General features: G+C 39.3%; 1 protein-coding gene across 1 annotated transcript; it reads right to left on the minus strand.

Moving 5' to 3' along the window:
- Nucleotides 1–629: 629 nt before the first annotated feature.
- LOC114481343 (corticotropin-releasing factor receptor 1-like) lies at nt 630–22,967 on the minus strand. Its single transcript, XM_028476086.1, has 14 exons — nt 22,588–22,967; nt 18,900–18,990; nt 17,462–17,521; nt 16,549–16,674; nt 6,924–7,009; nt 6,118–6,224; nt 4,985–5,105; nt 4,739–4,892; nt 4,058–4,118; nt 3,518–3,590; nt 2,507–2,592; nt 2,097–2,232; nt 1,746–1,787; nt 630–984 (listed from the first exon to the last, which is right to left on the minus strand). The coding sequence occupies exons 1-14, from the start codon at nt 22,633–22,635 to the stop codon at nt 844–846; spliced, it is 1,332 nt and encodes a 443-aa protein (XP_028331887.1). The 5' UTR covers nt 22,636–22,967; the 3' UTR covers nt 630–843.
- Nucleotides 22,968–25,125: the final 2,158 nt, after the last annotated feature.

A 25,125-nucleotide genomic window follows, 5' to 3' on the forward strand; every position in this document is an offset into this window, starting at 1 on the left:
TGCAATAAGAAGAAAAGCCTTTTTATTTGCGAAAGCTAATCGCTCGCTAGCTCTTTTTCAGTTCTAAAAGTCACGTTTATTTTGCTTAAAGCCATTTTTTATTGTGTGTGCTCTGTAAACGTCTGTGAACATTTTATAAAATATCAAATAAATTAAGTTTTTGTTTTGGTTCTCAGAGGAAATCTTTTTTCAAACTTTTTTTGAGCTCAAATAACCTGAAGAAAACAAAGTTCATCAGATAAAAGACAAACATTACAGAATGAAACGAGACAAAAATAAAGGTGCTCCCTTCGCTATTTCAGGAATGTGTAATAAATATATTTACAGTATTTACAGAGAAAGGCCTGAACACATGAAATGTGACGAATTTGACTCGAAAACAACATGTTTGGAAATTATCAATAATCAGTTTCAAAAACTATGAAAAACATCATAGAATATAATCATAAAAAAAACATTTAAAATGATTGTTTCAATTACAAACATTGTATTTCATTAAAATAATATTAATAATAAAAAGAATACGAAAAAAAATAAATCATAACATAAATCTATTTTTAATCGATTTAAATATTTTTTAAAAAATTCGTTTGTTAAAAACATACATGTTTATTATTATTATGCAGGTTATCAATAATTGTTTTATGATGAAAAACCTATTTTTTGTGTTTATGTGGAGACAAACTTTACAGAATGTGTTCAAACATTTCATCAAAAAACACTTTAAACAAACAGAAGAACTAATAAATAATAGCCACACACACACACACACACACGCACACACGCACACGCACACACACACACACACACGTACGTCCTGAGTGTAGAGGGTGAACATGATGCTCAGAGTGAAGTGGACTGTTTGATGCTATGAAAGCTGAGGCGTGAGGGCGAGGTAGGGACGGACAAGGCCTGGGTCGCCCTGGCTCTGATGGAGTGTTGTTCCTGCCAGCGATGGAAACGCTTCCTCGCCGCAAAGCGCACCTGGAAACAACAACAACAACAACAACAACGGATGAGGACAGAGACGAGGAAGGCCTGTTTACATCTACGGTCAACATTCAACAAAAACAACACTTCAAATTAACAACAACAATAAAGGGCAGATTTTCTGAGCACAAATTTAGTTTCCATTTATATAACTTTATCATTATTATTATTATTATTATCATCTACTGTATATAATGATTATGTGTTTTTTTATTGATTGATAAAATAAATTAATAATTGCAAAAACAAATTGTGTCTGTTGTTTCTGTGCCAGTTTAATGGAGGATGATGATGGTGATGATGTGACATAAGTTTAGCTTTCTACATTATTTGACATTAATTGTAAATGTGTATTTTTTCCTGATGAATGTTTGATGTGTATGAATGTGTCCAATGAGAGCAGCTGAACGTAGGCTCATGTGCTTGCTAACAATAGCAATATATATATATATATATATATATATACTGTATATAACTCATGTATAATATATATAACTAATGTATAATGCAGCTCACAGTTGTTGTACACTAGCGTAGCTAAACACTCGCTAACATAATCACATCAATATTAATAGGGCTCACACTGAACATTAAAGATGGAGAATAAACATCTCGCACTGTTTCACTGCAAACTAGAAGCAGGTCTGAATGTGAACTGTGATTGGTTCCTCAGTGAGAGCTGTGATTGGTTCCTCAGTGAGAGCTGTGATTGGTTCCTCAGTGAGAGCTGTGATTGGTTCCTCATTAGATCTTACCTCACTGTTCAGGAAGCAGTAGAACACAGAGACGAAAAAACCCTGAGAGAGAATTTACAAACAGAATCATAATAAGAACAACAATAGCAATAATAATGATAATAATGCTATATATAATAATAATAATTATTATTATTTTAACAGTGACACAGTAAAAGTAAAATAAGCTTCTTTTTTAAACCAAAAACTACACTTTCCATAAATTATATATATATATATATATATATATATATACATGTGTGTGTATTTAGTGAATTCTGTCCTTTGAAGTTGACTCTTTGATGTGTCAGTGCTTGTTTACACTAAATGTACACAGGGACCGTGTCCACACAGGGGGCGTGTCCACGTTACCTGGAAGGACTCTAAGAATGAGTTGAAGTAGATGAAAACGATCTGAGAGACTTCATCTTCTCCAGGATTCACAAAGAACAGCATGTAGGTGATTCCCAAGAGAGGTAGTAGAACCAGAGTGGCCTTCACCGCCTTCCTGTAGAGTAGAGAACACACACAATAACACACTAATACACACTAACACACAGTAGAACCAGAGTGACTTTCACAGCGTTCCTGTAGAGAGGAGAACAGACACAATACACACTGATATACACACTAACAAACTGATACACACACTAACACTAAGGGGAGTAAGTTGAACCAGAATGGTCATCACCTTCCTGTGGAGAACACACACAATACACACAATAACACACACTGATACACACACTAACACACTGCTACACAGGCTCCTCCCCTTCCCTCACCTGTACTGGATAGTTTCTGAGGTGGTCGACGCTCTTAGTTTGGTCATCAGAATACGAACGATGTTGAAGAGGAAGATGAAGTTGATCTGATAAAGAAACGTTCATCAGTTAGTGTGACATGAACAGATCTATTAATTATATGTATGTAGCAGATCTATGTGTATATAACATTGATCTATGTGTATACATCATAGGTCTATGTGTATATATCAAAGGTCTATGTGTATATAACATTGATCTATGTGTATACATCATAGGTCTATGTGTATATACCAAAGGTCTGTGTATATATCTTAGGTCTGTGTGTATAGATCAAAGGTCTATGTGCATATATCAAAGGTCTATGTGTATATATCAAAGGTCTATGTGTACATATCAAAGGTCTATGTGTACATATCAAAGGTCTATGTGTATATATCAGAGGTCTATGTGTATATATCATAGGTCTATGTGTATATATCAAAGGTCTATGTGTATATATCAAAGGTCTATGTGTAAATGGACTTGGACTTGGACTTGATTGTATATAGCGCTTTATCCCCACACTGAAGCAGTCTCAAAGCGCTTTACATATCAGCTCATTCACCCAATCACTCTCACATTCACACACCAGTGGGACAGGACTGCCATGCAAGGCGCTAGTCGACCACTGGGAGCAACTTAGGGTTCAGTGTCTTGCCCAAGGACACTTCGACACATAGTCAGGTACTGGGATCGAACCCCCAACCTCTCGATCAGAAGACGACCCACTACCACCTGAGACACGGTCGCCCATGTGTATATCATAGGTTACTGTTGGAGGTCAGTAATAGAGAATTGTTCCTCTTCTGCAGGTGAAATGTTTGTAAAACTCATTCATCATGGTTAACCTGAGCCTCAGACTATGAACACATAGTGAGACCATGACTCACCACTAAGACCAGGATCATGACTCACCACTAAGACCAGGATCATGACTCACCACTAAGACTAAAATCATGACTCACCACTAAGACCAGGATCATGACTCACCACTAAGACCAGGATCATGGGTCCCTGGTAGATGTAGTCAGTGTAGACTCCAGCACGTTTCCCAAACCAGCACCTGCCATAGAAGACAGAGAAGGTTTCATCCTTTCATCAGAACTTTCATTTAAATAAGGACTGAACCACGTGCACTGAACCTCAGCCTGTTATTGTTTTAACGTGTTATTTTGTTTGCGTGTTATTGTGTTATTTTGTTAGCGTGTTATTGTGTTAGCGTGTTATTGTTTTAACGTGTTATTTTGTTAGCGTGTTATTGTGTTAGCGTGTTATTTTGTTAGCGTGTTATTGTGTTAGCGTGTTATTGTGTTAGCGTGTTATTGTTTTAGCGTGTTATTTTGTTAGCGTGTTATTGTTTTAGTGTTTCAGTGTGTTAGCATGTTTTACCGTGTTAGCGTGTAGGTGTTTTAACGTGTTAGTGTGTTATTGTTTTAGTGTGTAATGTGTTAGCGTGTTTTAACGTGTTAGCGTGTTATGTTAGTGTGTTACCGTGTTAGTTTTAGCATGCTGTGAGGCAGATAAACTCACTTCTCGTTGTCGTAGTAAAGTTTTCCCACGGCCCACGCCACAATGATGGGGAACGGAATACCTGAGAATAAAAACACTCAGTCAAAATGTTTGAAACGGGTCTTTAGGTAGGATGGAGCACAAGCAGCCAACACTCAGTCATCAGATAGCATGTTAACCAGTTCATTCAAAACATCAGTGAAGCTCTCATCATGTGTTTTACTGTCAGTAAACTAGTCAGTAATCATTGGCTAAAGTCTGGCTCTGCTTAGCACAAGCAGCAAGCCGTTAGCAAATATCCGTTAGCAACTATCCGTTAGGAGCTAACACCGTTAGCCCTTTGTAACACACTGTGAGCACAGTTTCATGTCAACATGCAGCTGTCCGTTCCTGCTCTGTGATGTCACCAATAGATTCTAAACATCTGGTTTAGGGATGTCAAGCATACGGCCCACCACCAGACTTAAAAAAGTAATCCAATGAACCGACTGTGATTGGTCGTTCAGCCTGGTGTGGTTTCCAGTTCATCCAATCAGAGCTCAGAACAGATATGTACCAATTACATTATTTATCACTTCCATTTCTTCTTTTGTTACATGACTTCATGTGATCAAGACGATCAAATGCACGTGTCCATTAAATATTATTTATAAATGATGTTTGTGCAGATACCACAGTACGTCTCAGAGGTGATTTACTCACACCAGCCGATGCAGATAAACATCCATTTACGTAGTCTATCAGTAGAATAGGTGAGAACGATGGCTGTGTGTAGATAACAGCCCTCACCAAACATCCAGAAGAAGTTAGTGGAGTGGAAATAATTAAAGGCAGCAGTGACCAGTCTACACCACACCTTGAGGAGAAGAAGAAGAGACATATAAACAGTATATATACATATATATATATATATATATATATATATACTTATAAATGTATAGTTTGTACCACGTTGCTCTGGTGAACCTCAGGACTCATCGTTAACTGAACAATGAACCACGCTGCATTTCTCAGGATAAAAGCAGTGATTAGGTTCCAATGGATGATGTTCCTCAGACAACGAATACTCCTGTAACACGCGCGCACGCACACACGCGCACACATTAGTGACCACACAATTTTACTAAATAATTTAAAGACAACATTTCAGCAGCATCACAACCAAAATAACTGCAAAAGTTTTTTTAAATATAAAGAATCACTGAAAAAAAGTGTGATTTTCAAAATAAAATGCCTTTCATTCACAGCTGACCAACAACCAATCATAATGTTTGGCAGACGGTTTATTGATGAAACTCTGGGAATCTTTGCTAATGTGATTTTTTGTGTTTATTTTTTGTTGTTTTGCGTATTATTGCAGTTGTTTTGGTTTGTTTTTAGTTTAAAGTTGTATTTCTGTGTTGTTTTTTTTTTTGTAATTGTGTAGTCATTTTTGCAGTAAAAGCCTGGAGGACCCGCTGCATTAAAATCCCGGAGGACACCGCTGCAGTAAAAGCCTGGAGGCTAAACCTCAGCGACGCTCAGGATGTGTGAATAATTAATGTTCTCAGACAGGGAGAAACCATGGGGGAGGGGTTTGTTTCTCTGCATCAAAGCATCGAAGCACTGAGTGCATTTCAAAATAAAAGACCTGATTTAGTAATTTAATTGAATAAATCTCTGGCAACTTTGGTTTAGTTGTTAATAGTTAATTGTCAGCGTATTTCAAAGTAAAAGTCATTGTTTCTAATGGACTTTAATGAAATGGAGCAGCTGCAGTGTCACGTGTTCCTAACGCGCCACACACACACACACACGCACACGCACACGCACGCACACACACACACACACACGCACACACACACACACACACAGTCGATAAAGACTGAAGGTGCTAAGATGTTTTCCTGTTATTTCTGTCCTACTTTCCTCTGTGAGATGTTGGTCCCGTGACAAATGGGTTTAAGACACACAAGCAGCGCTTTGAACCTCACACTGTGACGTTTGTGGAAGATTATCTTATTTTATATATATATATATATCCTCAGATATTTATATACATATATATATATGTATATTATATCAGAGCGATGCTTTCTTACCTCAGACACAAGAATAGGAAAAAGGCGACAAGCAAAGCCACCATCGATACACAGTGACCCAGGAAGTTAATGATCACTGCAATTTGGAAATTAAGCTTCCCCTTCCTCTGCACACAGACAGACAGACACACACACACACACACACAGAGAGAGAGAGATACATTTTAGTTTTAACCTTGATTATTTGTAAACATCATTCAATTTCACACTTGCATTGGTAACAAACTTGTTTTTTGTGCCATTAAATAATAACAATAATAATAATAAGTGTGTCTAGATTGAGAACCTATGATGATTAGATGTGATTGGGTCATAGTTGAGGTGAAGGTAATTGGCGTGTGTCCAGGTACTCGGGCGGACCCTGCGCACAACAAACTCGGCGTGGACTGTCCGCTCTCCTCAGAGCTTACATACTTGGGCACACCACCGCGTAGTAGTTTCCATTTAAATCCTACATGTCCCATGATTCTTAGCGGGGTTCTCTGTCGTCCTTGTACTCCTGGGACATGCTTTAAAGGTGTTGCTACTGTCGTAGCTCGTCTGCCAGTCTCTACTCTAAGCTCGTGTTCATTTCTCCTGCTCTGTTTCACCAGGAGGGTGAAATACAGGTCGGTGTGACATTTAATGTGGTTCGATACACCGTTGAGCAGAGTTTTGTGTGACACTACGGGGAGAAGTCAGAACCGTAGTAAAAACTGAGCTTTTGCATTTATTGGCCTGGCAAACTCCTCAGCATATGAAAACCAGAGAAGATGGTTAGGATGGAGGTGACCTAGCGGGTAGTGGTGTTCAAACTGAGGTCGTACCTCCTGGTGAAGGATGGCCCTACACATGGAGTAGTTCCCTCTGAGTGCCCACGTCCCATTGGTCAGACACTTCCTGTACACGTTATCTGTGCAGAAGAAGAAGAGAGGATTATTACAATGTATGTTCCCATACACACGTTTGCTTTGGTTTTTTGGTACCATAAATAAAACATAAATAAATAAATAAATAAATAAACACATAAATATAAATAAAGATCTTGTCCAGGTAAACGTTGGTCACTTTGTGATCAGACTGATCTGCTGCAGACTGACAGCTAGCTCAGCTGTGAGCCTTGAGGTTCTTGTCATAGTTTTAGTTTTAGGAGGACATGTTTCTCATTGATTCAGAGATTTTAGGAAGGATTTATATAATAATAAATAATAATAATAATTATTATTATTATCATCATTATAAAACATAATGCATATTTCTTATAAAGAGAGACATTAATGTTTAAACCTTATGGACAATAACAACTTATTTATCTACTATGTTGTATTTTGTCGTTACAACATAGATCTAAATATGATCAGCCTTCATTACGTGCTAAACTAAACCAAACATGGGTTAGCTTAGCACGTAGCGGTGCTCGCTGAGCAGGGATTAAAGGCTGTTAAATAGAAGAAGAATAATGTGATTTTATTAAGATTTATCACCTGATCCATAACATTTAGCCTAACCCTGATTAAAGTGTTCAAATAAAAACCAATCAAAGGAAATAACTTCAAAGGAAATAACTTCCTTTGATTCAAACACAAAGGAAGACCGTTAAAGACAGAGTTCAAAGATCGTATCTGTGAAAGTGTTAATTTGGTGACGTTTCCTGTGAGAACATGAAGCCACACCTCCTCATTGTCCTGTTTGTCTTATTTATTTATTCAACTTTTCCTTTGATTTTTGAGTTACTAGTTCTCACGTAATAACGATAAAAACCTTGAACCCTTGAATTATTTGAGACTGTATCTGTCCATCGTTGTTGTTGATGGGAGGAGCCTAATGCAGCTTTATATTTATAGTCTATGATACTGAAGGCGTTACAGTCAAGGTCACGCATTATAAACGCTCTGAGGATTTAAGCTCTGGACTTGACCAAGAAGATGTTTGTTTGCTTCACTTTAAAACATGACGACACCACAACAATAAGAATGAGTTTTTCAAATAGACACTGAGCAGAAAATCTCATCAGAGGCAGAAATAAAAGCAGGAGCAGGAAAAAACGATGATAAAAGTGTTAAGACAGTGACACAATTCCTCTCAGACACTTTAAAGCCAGAGGAGAGAAAATCTCTGCCAACGCTGATTGGAAATGACAGAGATTTCACACAGTCAACATGATGTTAGCTCACCGTTAGCCTCAAACGACCTGACTCCGCCCCCAACATCCCTCATCGTTTACTTTATATAAAGATATACAGACATATATTTATATTAGTATTTATCTCCTTATTCACACACAGGCTTGAAACTCGTCTGATGTAAAACTTCATTCCTTTCATCATAAACGGAGGCGACAAATGTGAAATTGGTCATGGATTATAAAACGTTTTTGATGAAAAGTTTAGTCAGATTTAAAAGTTTTTCCATTTAGTTTTTTTCTATACTTTTGAAATGTTTTTAATATTTCTCTAATCATCCAAACAACTGTGTGTGTGTTTATCGTTACATTTATCATTTTCAGTTTCAAAATAAAAGACATCATTTGTTAATTTTTCATGTTTTATTATGCTGTTTCTACAAATAGAAAAAGCGGAGGATTAACCCTCTGTGTGATGGCACATGCTGGTTAATTTATGACCAGGTAAGTAACCACGGTAACTGATGCTTGTTCAGAGCAGGTTAAGATCAGTTATATAGGCCCCGCCTCCTGAGTATAAAACAAGTCTTTATGTATAGATTGTTCCAACCTATAGAAACACAGACTGACCTACATTAGTCACATGTTGTGAATGTGACGTGTTGAAAGCTCTATCATTTTGGACGTGTTTGTCCTTAATGAATGTGTTAGCGAGTCCTCAGGGGGATTCCACTAATCCTCACAGTATAAATATATAAATATATAAATATAAACACACGCTGACCCACATTCAGTCACAGCGCTCGGTTTCTGTTCAACATCAAAAAAGATTTATTTACTCTGAAATGTCTTCACTCGAAAAATATTAAATCAAAAGTAAAACAAAGTGATAAAATTAACCAAATTAAAGCACAAGAACGTCAACTGTTCTTTAATTAGCAGTTCACCCCCTTCAAAATAAAAGCACAGAATGTGCTGTGGGCTCTGGAATCTAATTAATTATTAAATATGACCTGATGGTAGTGCAGTGTAAACAAACAAATGTTTGTTTGACTTACCCTGATGTAATTCAACATGAAGATGGAGACAATACACATACATTATTATTACTACATAAGGTTACAAACCATAGTCCATAGTTTACATGGTTTGCTCAACAGTTAATAAACAAGGTAAAGCTGACACATTTTATTTTCCATTTTAATATATATATATATATATTTTTTTTTAATCCTTACTGAATTGTTCATCGTAAATCAGTGGTTGTAGAATTGTTTTCCTGTGAGAGATTATATTGGATTATAGACGGATTATAATTTGCCAACAATAGCAACCACAGCGTCAGAGTCTGAATGAGAGGATTCTGTGTTACAATGTTTGCATTTACTAATGTAAACATTTGGCTAATGCCAAAGCATTCTGCAAGTCAGACCTAGGTCAGAACACTACTTAACACTCAAACAACAGCTCAGATAACTCCAAAAAACTGTTTTCCGCAATTAATTACGTTCTCAAACCACAGGTCTCCTCATTCTACACCCACACAGATACAAATTGCAACTGGATTCTTGATTTCTTCACATCAAAAATTGACAATATCCGTTCCTCATTTCAATTTCTCAGTAACACATCACTTGACCGGCCCACAACACCCATCGTACCAAACCTATCACAATTCTCCCTCACAACACAGCAGGAGGTCGAGAACATCATCCGTAAATCTAACCCATCCACTTGCCGCCTCGATCCCCTCCCATCTCCTCTGCTTAAAACTCACAACAAATCAATCAGTCACCTCATAACCAAAATAATAGACCTGTCCTTGGAAACAGGCCATATTCGAACCTCACTCAAAACCACTCTCATTAAATCCCTCCTCAAAAAACCCACCTTGGACCCTAAACCACTGTCAAATTACAGACTGATCTCCCATTCATTTCCTAACTCTTCAAAAAAGTTGTTTCCACCCAGCTCCATAATCATTTAAAATCTAACAAACTATATGGGAAATTCCAATCCTTGGGTGCTGGTCACCCACACCCACGGCTGACTGCTCGCCTTTCTGGGCAATCCAGGGGCCTGCAAATCACAGTGCCTGGTAATCGGCAACATCGTGCAGCCACACGTCCATCTGCTCAGATGCCTAGGGGTTCTGGACCAAGTCATCACCCCCCCCAGTTGCCCAAGGGGCAAGGGGGGCAGAACTTGAACCTCAGGGGCCGGTTGTCAGACTCTTTTCCCAGGAGCAACTCTGCTGCTGGGAAGAGCAAACCACAGACCCTTGGGTAGTGTCCACACTACCCAGGGGTTATACATTACAGTTTTAATGCCGCCCCCTACCTTCGACGGGATCAAATGCACTGTGGTCAGAGATCCCGTGAAATCCCTTGTTGGGAAGAATACCATTGAGTTAGTGAACCTTGAGGTTTGCCTCAGCGGGTTTTACTCCACTTACTTTCTTGTACGCACGAAAGAGGGCAAATTTCACTCGGTCCTGAATTTGAGGGGGTTGAACCGGTTTCTCAAAGTTTTGCCCTTCCATATGCTGCATGGAGCAGATGTCCTTCAGACGGTCTCTCTTTCATGTTCCCATTGTCCCTCATCACAGACAGTTCCTTTCTTTCATGTTCATGGACGAGGTTTATCAGTTTAGGGTTCTGCCATTTGGGCTATCCTTGGCCCCACAAATTTTTACTCGGTGTGTGGCAGCTGCTCTGTCACCATTACAGGCCAGTGGAGTTACAATACTCCCCTATCTGGAAGACTGGCTAGTCATTTCCTCAACTCTTGAGGGACACTGCTGCTCTTCTCAGTCACATGGGCAATCTAGGTGTCAAAGGAAATTATGCCAAGAGCAACCATGTACCCAGCCAGGCTGTGAGGTATTTAGGGCTGGTGCTGAAATTAGTTTCCTCCATAGGGTGGCTGGGCTCTCCCTTCGAGATAGGGTGAGAAGCTCAGTCATCCGGGAGGGGCTCAGAGTAAAGCCTCTGCTCCTCCGCATTGAGAAGAGCCATATTTGGTGGTTGGACACCTAATTAGGATGCACCTCAAGATCGACATGTTCTTGTTCGGTCAGACAATACCTCAGTTGTGTACCACATTAACCACCAGGATGCCCTGGCACATACCTGGCCGGACGGCCTACTTAATAGATACCCTCAACTTCCCCTCAAACTAGCAACGCTTTATAGGATCCAGCAGGGTGGTCTCCACCTGCTTCTGGTTACATCATGCTGGCCGGGAAGACCATAATTCCCGCTGTTGCTCAAACTCCTGCAGGGAACACCATGACATCTTCTGGAGAGGAAAGACCTCCTGTCTCAGGTCAATGGACGCATATGGCACCCGAGTCCGGGTCGTCTGAAGCTGTTCTTGTGGCCTCTATAGTTGAGGACTCACTTTTGGCGACCTACAATGGGGCAGTTGCCCACATGATTTTAAACTGTCGCGCACCGTCCAGCAGGTCGCTTTACGCTAACAGGTGGAAGCTATTTGTGGAGTGGTGTGACTCTCACATTGAGGTTCAGTGGTGGCAATACTGCCTTTCTTGCAGTCCATTTTTGACAAAAAAAGGATTACTTCCACTCTCAGATTGTATTTGGCTGCTATCTTGACCAGTCATGCAAAAGTGGATGGCCAGTCAGTGGGATCACATGGGACTCAGAGGCTCAGACAGCACAGGGTCCATGAGTCGCCAACATGGGACTTGCAAGTTGTCCTTCAGTCCCTTTCTCAGCCGCCCTTTCAGCAGCTGGGGCACACTGATTTAAAGTGGCTGTCTCTCAAGACAGCCTTTCTTCATGCTGTGGCAACGGCAAAACGTGTGGAGGAGCTGCATGCTCTGTCAGTGAGCCAGGCATGTCTGCACTGGAAGGCTAATGGCTCTGAATCTCAGGCCAAAAACTTCATTTTTGCCCAAGCGGTTGCCCCCTCATCATGTGAACCAGCCTATTGAGTTGGCTCCCTTCAGTCCCCTGGGCTCTTCAGGGGGGAAGGGCAAGCCATCAACGCTGTTGTGCCCCGAGCGGGTGCTTATGGCTTACATGGAGGCGACAGCTAGCCTACAAACAACAGACACCATTTTCATCTGCCATTAAGGCTGTAGCAGGGGTACCACACTTTCTAAACAGGGACTCTCTCACTGGGTAGTGGAGGTCATTCAGTATGCCTATCATGCACTGCTGCAACTACCTGGTCCTCATCATGCACCTTTGGATGTTTCTACACGGTGAACGTTGCTGGTGTCCAGCCGGTGGCAATGGCCGTACTGTCCACAGATTCAGGCTTTGAGTAGGTGAGGATTCTTTCGTGACTTTTCTGGTATAAGTCATTCAGTGCTTTAAGCATCGCCTCTGGCGATCAATAAGGATGAAATAGAACAAAAGTTACGTATGTAACTACGGTTCTATGAATCCTGGATGACCGTCGGAGCATCCTGTCACTCAAGATCCTTGTGTCCTCGCGAGAAGATTTTGGCAGGAACAGATCACCTGATGACACTGGTAGATATAGACTCTCTGGGTCATCCAGGGGTCAGAGGTGACTTTGTTGATATAATTATTTGACCTGAGCATGCGCAAGATGGAAGATCCAGTGCTTTAAGCACCGCCTTTGACGGTCATCCAGGATTTCATAGAACCGTAGTTACATACATAACTTTCATTTTGTGAACAGCTTCTATCACATGTATTTATATGTTTAATAAACATCAGTATGTTCACCATGAGCTTCTATCACATGTATTTATGTTTGATAAACATTAGTATGTTCACTATGTGCTTCTGTCACATGTGGCACAAGGACGTTTAAACTTAGATAAAGAGAATGTGTCTCTGAGAACGTAAATGGAGTCAAAGCAGGTGAAAGGATTAAAAATAGCATCAGGAGCAGCAGAAAGGATGGAGGTTAGCGTCCGTCACCCATCAGAGACTCTTTATTCACCCTCACGCCTTCACTTTATTCACCCTCACTCCTTCACTTTATTCAGCCTCACGCCTTCACTTCATTCACCCTCACGTCTTCAATTAATTCACCCTCACACCTTAATTTAATTCACCCTCACGCCTTCACTTTATTCACCCTCACACCTTCACTTCATTCACCCTCACGCCTTCACTTTATTCACCCTCACGCCTTTTATTAGGAGTCAAACTGGTTCACTACCAATCATTCACAGTCACGGTTACACAAAATTACACAAACTAACCCGACACAGAGAAAACCAGCAGAGACAGATCTGATCCACCTAGGTGTAACACTGCTCTCCCTTTTTATATCCTCCCTATAATAAAAGATTTCTTACACTTCCTTAGGGAGGGCTGGTGATGGTCACAATTAAGCGATGAGACAGCAATGCATGTTTTGTTATTATTATTATGAGACAGCAATGCATGTTTTGTTATTGCAATAAAATAAATTGCAATAACAAAACATGCATTGCTGTCTCATAATGATTGCACTTCTTGTAGTATTGACCTTTGACAGCATGTGCAGACAAGGTAAGAATAAAAAAAAAAAAAAGGAATAATTTAGACAACAGCCCAAGTAAAACCTGTTCACGACCCACTTATGGGCCCTGAGCCACGCGTTGAGGCCATTGACCTAATTAACTCCTGTAATTAGGATGAACCCAGATGCTAAACGAGTCCCTCACACTCGCCGTGTCAAAGTGACACAGCTGATGACACGGAGCACATATAGTATGCTAGGCTAGTCACGTTAGCAACCAGGTCACAGGGGTCAGAGGTCAACATGTATATATGTTCACAGGTGTGACGAAAACCATCTGGAGCGACGAGAGGCTAAAAGTAAAAGAGGCACAGACACGACCTTTAAAGAGCTCTGTGGGTGGTTAGCAACATGCTAACAACATGTCAACAGCACATTTCTGCATATCTAGGCTTCACTGAGTCACCAGGGCTCATTTTCTGCTTTGATTAACGTGAGAAGATGAACATTAAACACGAGTGGTGCATTAGCAGAGGCTAAGCAGGTGTTAGCATGCATCATTAGGCTGCTCATATGCACAGCTTTAAATCAATATGTACAAACTACACTAAACCCAACAAAGAACTGGAAATGGTTCAAAGGAAGTAAGTTTAAAATAAAAATAGAGATAAAAAGGTTTTTTCAGAGAACATGAGGATCATCTGCTGCCCTTATCAAACCTTTGGATTACTTCCTTTGTGAAGATTACTTAATCTGTGAAGTAATCCATTGACAACATCCACATTCATTTCTAACATAACTTGTCAGTTCTCATGTTGATCATATTTAAACTAAACTTGCAGTATCAATAATTCATCCAATTACTGCAAATTTCTGTCACTTCTGACTTCTGAATAGTGTCTCTCAACAGGGATTAAATATGTAGAAAGTGGCAAACAAACAAACATATCCATGTTATGGTTTATTTAGTGATCATTTTTATCCTGTGACTGTAAATGAAGTGTGTTTTTAATGTGTTGGTTCACATTAGTGTGACTGTATTTAAATGTGAAAAGTTTATCTGATGGTGTATTAGCTGAACTGGTGATCAGTTTATTTGGTGACAGGTCAAAGCAGAACTTCTCCAATCACACGCTGTGAGATTTAGTGTTAAACATGATGCTAATTCTCTCTTTGGAAGAAATTAAAAGTTTCATAAATAATGTTTAGAGATGATGTCACATTTTTGTGGAATATTTAATGTTAAACAGATGCTATGGGTTAGCATGTGGCTAACAACGTTCTGATTTCAGTGTAACCCTCATGTTTATTCATAAATCATCATTAATAACAGTGATTGTCTCTAATAACCTATTGATCATGTTTGCTATGATTTCATGGAGTTTAAAGCTGTAAAGTCGCTAAAAAAGGAAATAAGAAGAAAGTAAAAGATGTGAAACAGATTAGGTCAGCATCCAATCAGAGGGAGTGACACAAATCAAGTCCAACTAATGGATACTTTAATTCAAAAGGGATTTAATATTGCAGCACAGTCGTGTCTCTTCATTATAAATCTATACTACATAGTATCTAAGTGGTATAGACCTATACAATATAGTATATATGTGGTATATATTTACACTAAATAGATACCGTCTGTGATGAACAGAAGCTTTGAGATTTTCCCCAAACTTGTTCTCAGAGTTTCTGAGATCAGGAGGTTTGTCTTCATCAGTAAGACAGTCTGTGGGGGGCGGGGCTTAAGTAGGTCATGATGTTGAGTCAGGCTTTAGTTAGTCAGGCTTTAGTTAGTCACACATTTTTAAACATCTTAGATATTACTTTTGATCTCCTATGACACGTGTGTGTGTGTGCTCTATGAATACCAACACCGGCTGTAATCCGACACCATGAGCTTCGGTTCACCTTCACATTGAACCTGATCTCCTCCTAAAAACAGCTCAGCCAATGGCAGCGCAGTGTTAGTTTAATGAAACTACCTCTCGTTTCATCAGCGTAATGTTTTTGATTTCATTTCACTGGCCTGAACCTCCGCTTAGCCCTGACTGCTCCACATCTCAAATTATTAACACATTTGTTTAATTTTGAAAAAAATGTTTTTACTTCATCTGCACATGCTGTCAAAGGTCAACACTACAAGAAGTACAAACTTTTTAAGATAATAAATAAATGAATTTATTTCATGACATAATTATGACCATCACCAGCCCTCCTTAATGATGGCTAAGAAAGACTTTATTAAAGGGAGAATAGAAAAAGAGAGGGCAGTGTTACATCTAGGTGAGGGGCAAGGGAACAGGGAAGAGGGAGTCAGGGTAGGAAATGGAAGGGGGTGGGAAAGAGTTGACTTTTTTAAAGTGAGAGTGAGATGTGATGTTATAGTTGTGCATATTGTGCTTATCGTGTTGTGGACTCAGTTCGGCCAGTCTGGTGACAAGTGTGGAGAAACTGAAGCGGGTCCCAGCTTAAGTATAATGGTGGTGGCCATGAACAGAGGAAAGGAGCGAGTGGTCACATCAAGCACGCACAAGCACAAATGCACGCGCACACGCACGCACTAGTTTAATGTTATTAATACAGTTAGAGATGATTTGACCCCTCCAAAATAACAGCACAGAGCTTGCGTTTCTCTAATATTTGCACTTCATGCTGTGTTATCTTCTCTTTGTTCTTCTGTCTCCACTGGTTTGTGCGTCTCTGGCTAATTGTCACGCTCACTTATATAAGCAGAGTGGGGGTTGGGGGGGGGGGTTAGCCCAGGGGGGTTCAGAGGAAGGTAGAGGAGAGGGGGGAGGGGAGGGGGTGTTCATAGGAAGGTGGGAAGGTGGGAGTGTTTATAGAAAGGGGGGGGGCGTAGATCACAGTAAACATAGACTCACTGGTTGTGTTGTATCTGACTCCATAAAACATCTCTGGACAGGGTCGTGACACCAGGACACCAGCGCTACTGCGTGGCCAACAAGTACCGATACCATCGATGGACGTGTTACAGAACTGTCCTGGTCCTACGGATGGAAAGAAAACACACACACAAACACATACACGTGCAGTCATTTAGTGTGTGTGTGATTAGCATTAAAGTTAAAGTTAAAGTCCAGCATTATTCTATTTTTCACACATTTCCATTTGTTCCAAGAAAACCCAACAACATAGTTTTTTAGGTTTATTTTTCCAAACTCGCCTGTTTTCCAAACAGAACATTTTCAACTTTGGCCCTCTGAATGAGGCTAAAGGAATGTATATCACTGTAACAAAACCATTGTTCACCAAGTGATTTTATTTATAATACTGCCCCTTTAAAAAGAGAACATTCTGCTTTCTTTGTTTCTTTGGCCCAGAACCAAAGCATCCACGGACCAGTAAGGGGCTGCAGCCACTGATAAACAGGAATGTTGTCCAACACAATGGAGCGCTAATGAGAGATTATGTGACACGTGGCTCCTCCCCTTTAATGTAGGTGTAACGATGCTCTATGCTTGTGTGTCAGTCTCTGACCTCATGGTGTCCGACGTGAACACGTTTTAATCTTTAAATGTGAATATGAGATGTCACTGCGCTCTGATTGGAGGACTCTTTCTATTGGTTAATCTGATTGGAGAATTCTTTCTGTTGGTTAATCTGATTGGACTGTTTCTATTGGTTAATCTCTGTCTAATGGTGATTCCTGCATCTCTGGTGCCGTGCCAACTCTATTTCCAGCCTAGTTATCATGTATTGGATGTGAATCCTCAGATCAGATCAGATCAGATCAGAGTCGCTGACAGCCTGACAGACACAGAGCAGGGAACTCACCGCTCCACTGACTGGACGCGTTCGTCACTGTTTGGTTCCTGGTGGCGGCCAATGGCTGCCCTGCAACACAGAGAGGAACACATCACCAACATCATCGAGAAGGATCAGCTCTAATATTCCATATTAACAGTCTAACGTGAACATTAACCACCAGTGACAAACGTTTCCTGCAGTGATGAAGAAATCAAACACAGACGTGACCTCCGGTCAGATTTGATTAATATTTCTGAGAGGAAATGAGCAGTGAGTGTTAGGGAGGGAGGGAAGTTCAACATTTACACTTTTTAATCAATACAGGAGAGAAAATTGATCAAACACATTTTTTAATCCCTCCTGGTCCATCACTGGGAGGATGTTGATCACATCTCTGAAATATAAAGGTTCTTTAACACGCAACGTGACGATAGTCGCTTAAATCACCTATGTGGAGTCGCATGAACATAGTCGCGCTTTATCGCTCCAGTGACGTGACGACCATTGAATTGTAGGAATAGTGTTAATAGTATGAATAGTATGAAAAGTATGTGTGTGCAGCACTGAGAGGGCTGATCACTTCTTCTACAGCCGTACACTTACAGCACTTATCATAGATGGCTCCAGTTGTACTTACAGTTTAAATGATCAACTTACAGAGTTACTAAAAGATGAGTTCACTCACAGTATACTTAGAATTTATAAGATTTATTCAAGGAGTATGCCACTTTCATTTGGCCCCAGTAAATAGAGGAATCGTACAGCCCTCTCAGTGCAGCCTCAGCTCTACAGACAGTGACGTAGGAAGAAACTCATCACTGATTGGATGAGCGTCACTTGAAAAGTTCAAAAACTTTGTGCGACTCAGGATGTGTGATTGAGTCGCTGGAATCATGTAATTTGCATTGAATTTTAATGTCATTTTAAATGTAATCTAGTACATTTACATTGATATTTGATGTAATTTAGTCTCAAGAGTCACTGAAGTCACACTGGGTGTGAACGAACCTTTACTGCTCATGTTGGACGTCACTTTGAATCAAAGCTCTGATAAATGTAACTGTAATACTGACTAATCTGTAACTATTCAACTCAATTCAACTTTATTTATATAGTAGTATACTAGTTATAGTTTAAATGATCAAGTGACTGCTCGTATATTTTCCTTCTAGAGCGACCATAACCCCTAAACCCTAACCCAGAGTAACATACATTAGCCCATTCCCTGCGTTTCATTCCCTATTCCAAACAAATTGTTCAGAGGGTTCCATCGAGAATAAATAAAATCAATCCACCTAACCTTAACCCCTAACTCGACCTCTGATTGGTCGCCACGTATTACCTCTAAACTCCAGTGAAAGTCTGTGAGATAAAGACGACTTGTGAGCTTTTATTTCAAGAGAGAAATAAACGGAAAATCAATTCAGCTGAGATTTCAAAGCTTTATTAAACATGCTCTACTTACACGTGACGTTTCCTGACATCATGAGCAGAGCCTCACACGTTAGCTCTGAAATGCAGGACGACGGCAGCAGCACGCTAACGATGGAGAGAACCTGTGAACACAAAGATGAACTTGTATTTGACCATACTTCAGTTAATTACGAACCTTCATGAACACACATCAACATTCAGCAAAAGACAAAATGAAAAAAGACCTAATTACTTAACCTTTGATTAACAGCATCCATGTCAAACAAAACATTTTACATCACAAGTTCAGTATGAGCTCACCAGCTCCACCTGTACAGCATAAAACTCCCTGCGCAGCCCAAACTTGACAGAAAGTGTGCAGATCATTCATCATTTTATAGCAATTATGTTCAACCTTTTAAGACAGGAATAGTTTCATTACTGCTTCTGCCCAAAGCCTTATTTATTATTGTTTTCCATATCGCTAATTTTGCAGCACCAGCAATGTAGCTTAACAGTGTTTGGGTGTTTTTATTTTTTACCTTATATTTTGGCCCAAAGATGAACATGGAGCCTAAGCTCTGACCACTCGCTTCAAAGGTAAAAATTGATTTTTGTTGAAAAACAAAGACAGCCGAATTGTAGATCACACTTTGATTTAATTACTCACTCATGTAGTTTGGAGCTTTACATTTTATTTTGCGCAGTTTTGTTACTTTTATGATTGGCGCTACAATGGCTATAGAGTTTGGTTATCAGCGTCTCAAACATTTCACGGGAGCACACGCACGCACACACGCACACGGTATTTATAATTTAAAAAATGTACTAAATGAGAAAAATAAAACAAAAAACTAAACACACAAAATGACTACAAAAAACATACATTACAGAAAAATACACCAAACAAAAAAAAATATGAAAATGAGTAAAAACAACAACAAACACGTTTATTGTGCGCATGTCCCATAGAACTAAACCAGGGAAATCGCACACGCTATTCTATTTTGCACCCACAAATTTACCGCTTTATAACACATCAGAGTACAGAGTATGTACACCTCTTTGTACATCCAACCTTCAAACACACACTCATTTGGCCATAATTGACAACTCTACTTAAGCTCTCACATGAATGCATACTTCCGACGGGCACTGTACTAGTTGGGAATAAAAGGTGGAACACTGGAGACGGTGATCCGTGTCGAGGAAGAGGTCAGCGGTGACACCTGCACAAAAGTGTCAGTGACAAACACTTCCACTAAACTAAGAAGAAGAAGAAGACAAAACTTGAAGCTCAATCAGAGCATGTTTGTTTTAAAGCACAAACCACTTTGTCATTATTCTATTGTCTGGACTTTAAACACAGTGTCTCACATTGTTCATATTGAAGGTATTTACATTTGGAAACAATTGTCAGCTCATAAATCCAACATTAAAAACCCACGGAATGATTTCCAAGAACAGAAAATCACTTCCTTTCTCATAATAAAAATAAAAACATCTCCTGCAGAGAATGAAGACTATTTCCTTTGATGAGTTTAATGAAAAATTTGTATTTACAAGTGATGTGAAACACATGAAAGCATGAGTTCATCCTTTCATTGACTTCACTTATGTTTCATCTTTTCACTTTTTACAGGTTCTTTTTCTTCTTCTTCATTTTTTTCATACATTTTGTCCTTTATTCTGTTCGATCTTTGATGGCCTTTTGTTTCTTTTCATATTGATTTAAAAGTTTCTTTTTACCACACCATATATTTATCTTTCTTCTTAGCTTGTTGTTGTTGTCTTCTGATAAAAACACTGAAGTCATGGTAAAAAACGACGATGTTTTTAACTTGAAATGTTTACAGATGTCAGAGTCATTTTAAAGTGTTGATTAAATGATTCAAGTTATGAGGACACACACTGATCCTAAAGCTGTTTCTACCATGGACATTTAGTGCCTCACGGCTCACATATTAACTTTTACTTTGGCGGGGGGCTCCTTCCTTCCTTTGTAAATGAATGTGTGAGTTTCTCTCTATAACTCACAATAACCTAATTTCTTATTTATCACTGCTGTGTTTTCTTCTCTTTAAAACACAATGGATAATTGTTTACATCACAACATCTATACTATACCATCTATACACTAGAGTCTATACTCTACAGTCTACACTCTATACTGAATATCTGTACTCTACAGTCTATAGAGTCGTTCAGCATGGTCTATAGTGCAGGTATTAAACACACACTTATCTGTGTGTGTGTGTGTGAATGAAGTTCAGCTCAGAGGAAGCCTAACCCAGAGGACGGAACATGTGGTACATGTGATAATATGAGTTTTTAAATGAGCTGCTCGTTTTTCCCTTTGATGTAAACTTAATGTCACATGACTTTCATCATCAAACCTTTGAAGGGCTCCACCACGGCAACGACTTCCCCCACGATTCACAGACATTGAAGTTAATTAGTGATAATGTTGCACAAAGTGCTTTACATTTGAATTATGTACATCAGATGAGACTCTGAAGCCCTGAAGAAAATGACGCTCATCATCATCATCATCAAAGGAAGTTTAGGAGATAAACTCCAGTGTTTGTCAAGCTAATCAATATTGGTTCTAAACTGAATTTTTTCCCCCAATTATTCCTAATAATCAGAATCAGAATCAGAATCAGAATCATCTTTATTGGCCAAGTGTATGTTGTACACACGAGGAATTTGACTCGGTCAACTAATAATAGTTTTTTCTTAATCAGTAAATGAAGTTCAAAATAAAGCTGATGTTGAAATATGTTAAAGTAATTTGAAGCGTTCACAGATGTTTCAGACACAGGGAGAACATGTAAACTCCACACTGGCAGACATTAAGCAGTGGATCAAGTGCTGCTCATTGTAATGTTTTCAAAGTGAGTCTGTGACGCTGTTTTGGGCCCCGACCCACATGTTGATAACGCTCGTCTTACAGGAGGGAAATCATTATTTATTACTATTATTATTATTATTATTATTAGTAGTAGTAGTAGTAGTAGTAGTAGACTGAATTTTACATTTTAGGGACAAAGTGAGGTTTTTTTCAGTTGAAGTTGAAAAATGTAATAAACGAAGTCACTTAAAGTAACTTTTTAAAATCTCATTTAAAGATAAATATTTTTAAGGCTGTGCTTTAGAAAAATGAAGCCAATCAAATATTTTTTAAGCATGGAAGGTTGGAGTTCAACACCATTAGTATATCCCCTTCAAAATAAAAGCACAGACTATTTTCTCCACGCAAATATTTTCAACACTAAAAACGAGTGCAGGATCATATTTTGGAGCCCAAACCACATGTTGACAATCAGCTGAAGGAAAAAGTCTTTCTTTGAAAACATAATATAATGTGAGGAGCACAAAGTCAGCGGGTGAAAATAATTCAACAAAAAATACTTTAACTGATTTATACAAAAGTCCTATTTTTAAGCTTGGACGGGCTCCTTTCGGTCCCGACCCATGTGTTGAGAACATGTGTTCAGTGCTCGTACGACTGTGACCTTCCTTTGAGGCAGAATACTAAATCGCAGCATCTGTGCTCTAACACGTCCTCTGATGGGATTCGAACCCTCGGAGGAAGTAGCTTTAATCCGCTCCAGCTGCTGCTGCACGTTTAAAGTGATCGGAACACAAGTCAATCAGGATGAATGGAAAGTGAGAAAGAAAAGGTCGATTGATTGTAAAAAGCTTTGATGTGAAGCAGAATAAAGATGTGGTCTTACCTGGAGCAGATGAAAGCTTTTAGGAAACATTTCCATGTTTATCATCATCACATCGTTTGAAGAAACCTTCGCTGATGCTGAAGATGATGATGGTTCAGCTCCTCGTGCACAAACTCCTTTAGAGGCGGAAACACGTGCGTAAATGTTTGTAAACGTCCAGGTGAAGCTCAATGATCCACGGGTTGAAAACGTGTTTAGTAAAGTGGATCCTCCTCAGAATCACTAACACACACACACACACACACACACGGACCGTGTCCTTCAACGAGCACGAGCCGCTTTCACGCACGACGCGCGTGTCGCGGACGCGCCGCCCACTAAGATCTGGATGAGGACCAAATCATGTTTAAATCCTCATCAAATGTAATCTGTAATCCCACTGCGGTCCGTCCGATTAACAGAAGGATTTGATCCTTCCAACTCTGCTATTTTATTTTGAAAGAGACCCGGGACCTCATCAACATCTACTTTAGAATTATTTTTTTCTTGTAGAGCCCAGCCTCCTAAGACTTTTATTTTGAAAAGCAAAGTTCAATTTGAGAGCATACATTTTTTTTTTTCTAACCCAGTGTTTTATTATTTCCTCTTTAATTTAAAATATGAGTTTGTGGTCACGCAGCATGTTTCACTATTTCCATTTAAAGAATGGCTTCAATCACAGACTAAAGTATTTTATTAACCAATCACAGACTAGGTGACTTTATTAACCAATCACAGACTAAATTATTTTATTAACCAATCACAGACTAGGTGACTTTATTAACCAATCACAGACTAAATTATTTTATTAACCAATCACATTCTAGGTGACTTTATTAACCAATCACATTCTAGGTGACTTTATTAACCAATCACAGACTAGGTGACTTTATTAACCAATCACAGACTAGGTGACTTTATTAACCAATCACAGACTAGGTGACTTTATTAACCACTCACAGACTAGGTGACTTTATTAACCACTCACAGACTAGGTGACTTTATTAACCAATCACAGACTAGGTGACTTTATTAACCAATCACAGACTAGGTGACTTTATTAACCACTCACAGACTAGGTGACTTTATTAACCACTCACAGACTAGGTGACTTGATTAACCAATCACAGACTAGGTGACTTGATTAACCAATCACAGACTAGGTGACTTGATTAACCAATCACAGACTGGATGACTTTATTAACCAATCACAGACTAGGTGACTTTATTAACCAATCACAGACTAGGTGACTTTATTAACCAATCACAGACTAGGTGACTTTATTAACCAATCACAGACTAGGTGACTTTATTAACCAATCACAGACTAGGTGACTTTATTAACCAATCACAGACTGGGTGACTTTATTAACCACTCACAGACTAGGTGACTTTATTAACCAACCACACGAGACACCAGAGTAGTGGGCAGCCAATCGGAGAGGCGGAGATTTGAGTGAGAGATGGCAGAGGGAAGTGACGAACTAGGAAGTGAGATGGAGGAAGCGGGAAGTGTGATTAAATGTGAGGTGACGGGTGTCAAGGATTGGAGTACGGTAGGTGGATTAGAGGTGAGATTAAATTGGAAAAAACGCAAGAAAGCAGAGATGATGACAGGTGGGAGCAGTGAGTATGATGAAGCAACCTCAAACAGTGAGAGGAATGAAGCTGTCAGAGCAATACAAAGAGATGAATGTGAAGTAGTTATGAAGTTAACTCAGCAAGAAGAGTCATTTGGAGAATGGAACCCAATCAAATGGGATACAAGGTACAATTGGAAATGTTAAAGTGTTGAGAAATGGATCATTACTGTTCTTTTGTAACGATGGAGCACAACAAGGCACAGCATTATGAGTAGATAAGATAGGAGGGAAAGCAGTGATTCGTTCAATCCCTGAAGATAAAAGAGTCATTACGGGTATTCCGACAGGAGTGACAACTAATGAGATTAAACAGTATATAAAAGGTAGAAAGGTTCTGGATGGGAAAAAACTGAAGATGAACCAAAATGATGAAAAACCTGAAACTAAAATGCTAAATAACATGCCTTGAACAACTTTAAATGATCAGAAACCCATATCTTATTATATGTGGGCCATATTATCAGATTATAACTGACGTAAAACAAACAGACTGTCATTCAAGAAAAAGGGATCACAGACATTTTTAGCCACTTAATGTTTTATTCAACATAATCCATATTTGTGTGTGAAAGGTGAGTGTGAGCAACCATTCTGAATGTGATGTTCTTTTTGTTTCACTTTTGTTCCTCGTAGCCTGGTAGCCTCTTTTCCTTTGATTTACAGTACATTCAAACCTTGCGATTTTTGATATTATATCAGCGGAAAGTGTGATAAACGCTGTTTTTTCACCTCGGCAGACGTCACTAACCTTCGCGGACGTCTGATTATTACGTCACCTCGTGGAAGTGCGTCTGATTCTCAAAACAAGCGTGATGGCCTTTACATAACTCCTCTCCTAACACCTTTCCTGACCCCTGTGACCTCATCCGCGGGGTTATGGGAAAAGTGGATAAGAAAGGAGATAGGAGGGATTATT

This window comes from Gouania willdenowi, chromosome 19, assembly GCF_900634775.1.
Source record: "Gouania willdenowi chromosome 19, fGouWil2.1, whole genome shotgun sequence".
Taxonomy (NCBI): domain Eukaryota; kingdom Metazoa; phylum Chordata; class Actinopteri; order Blenniiformes; family Gobiesocidae; genus Gouania; species Gouania willdenowi.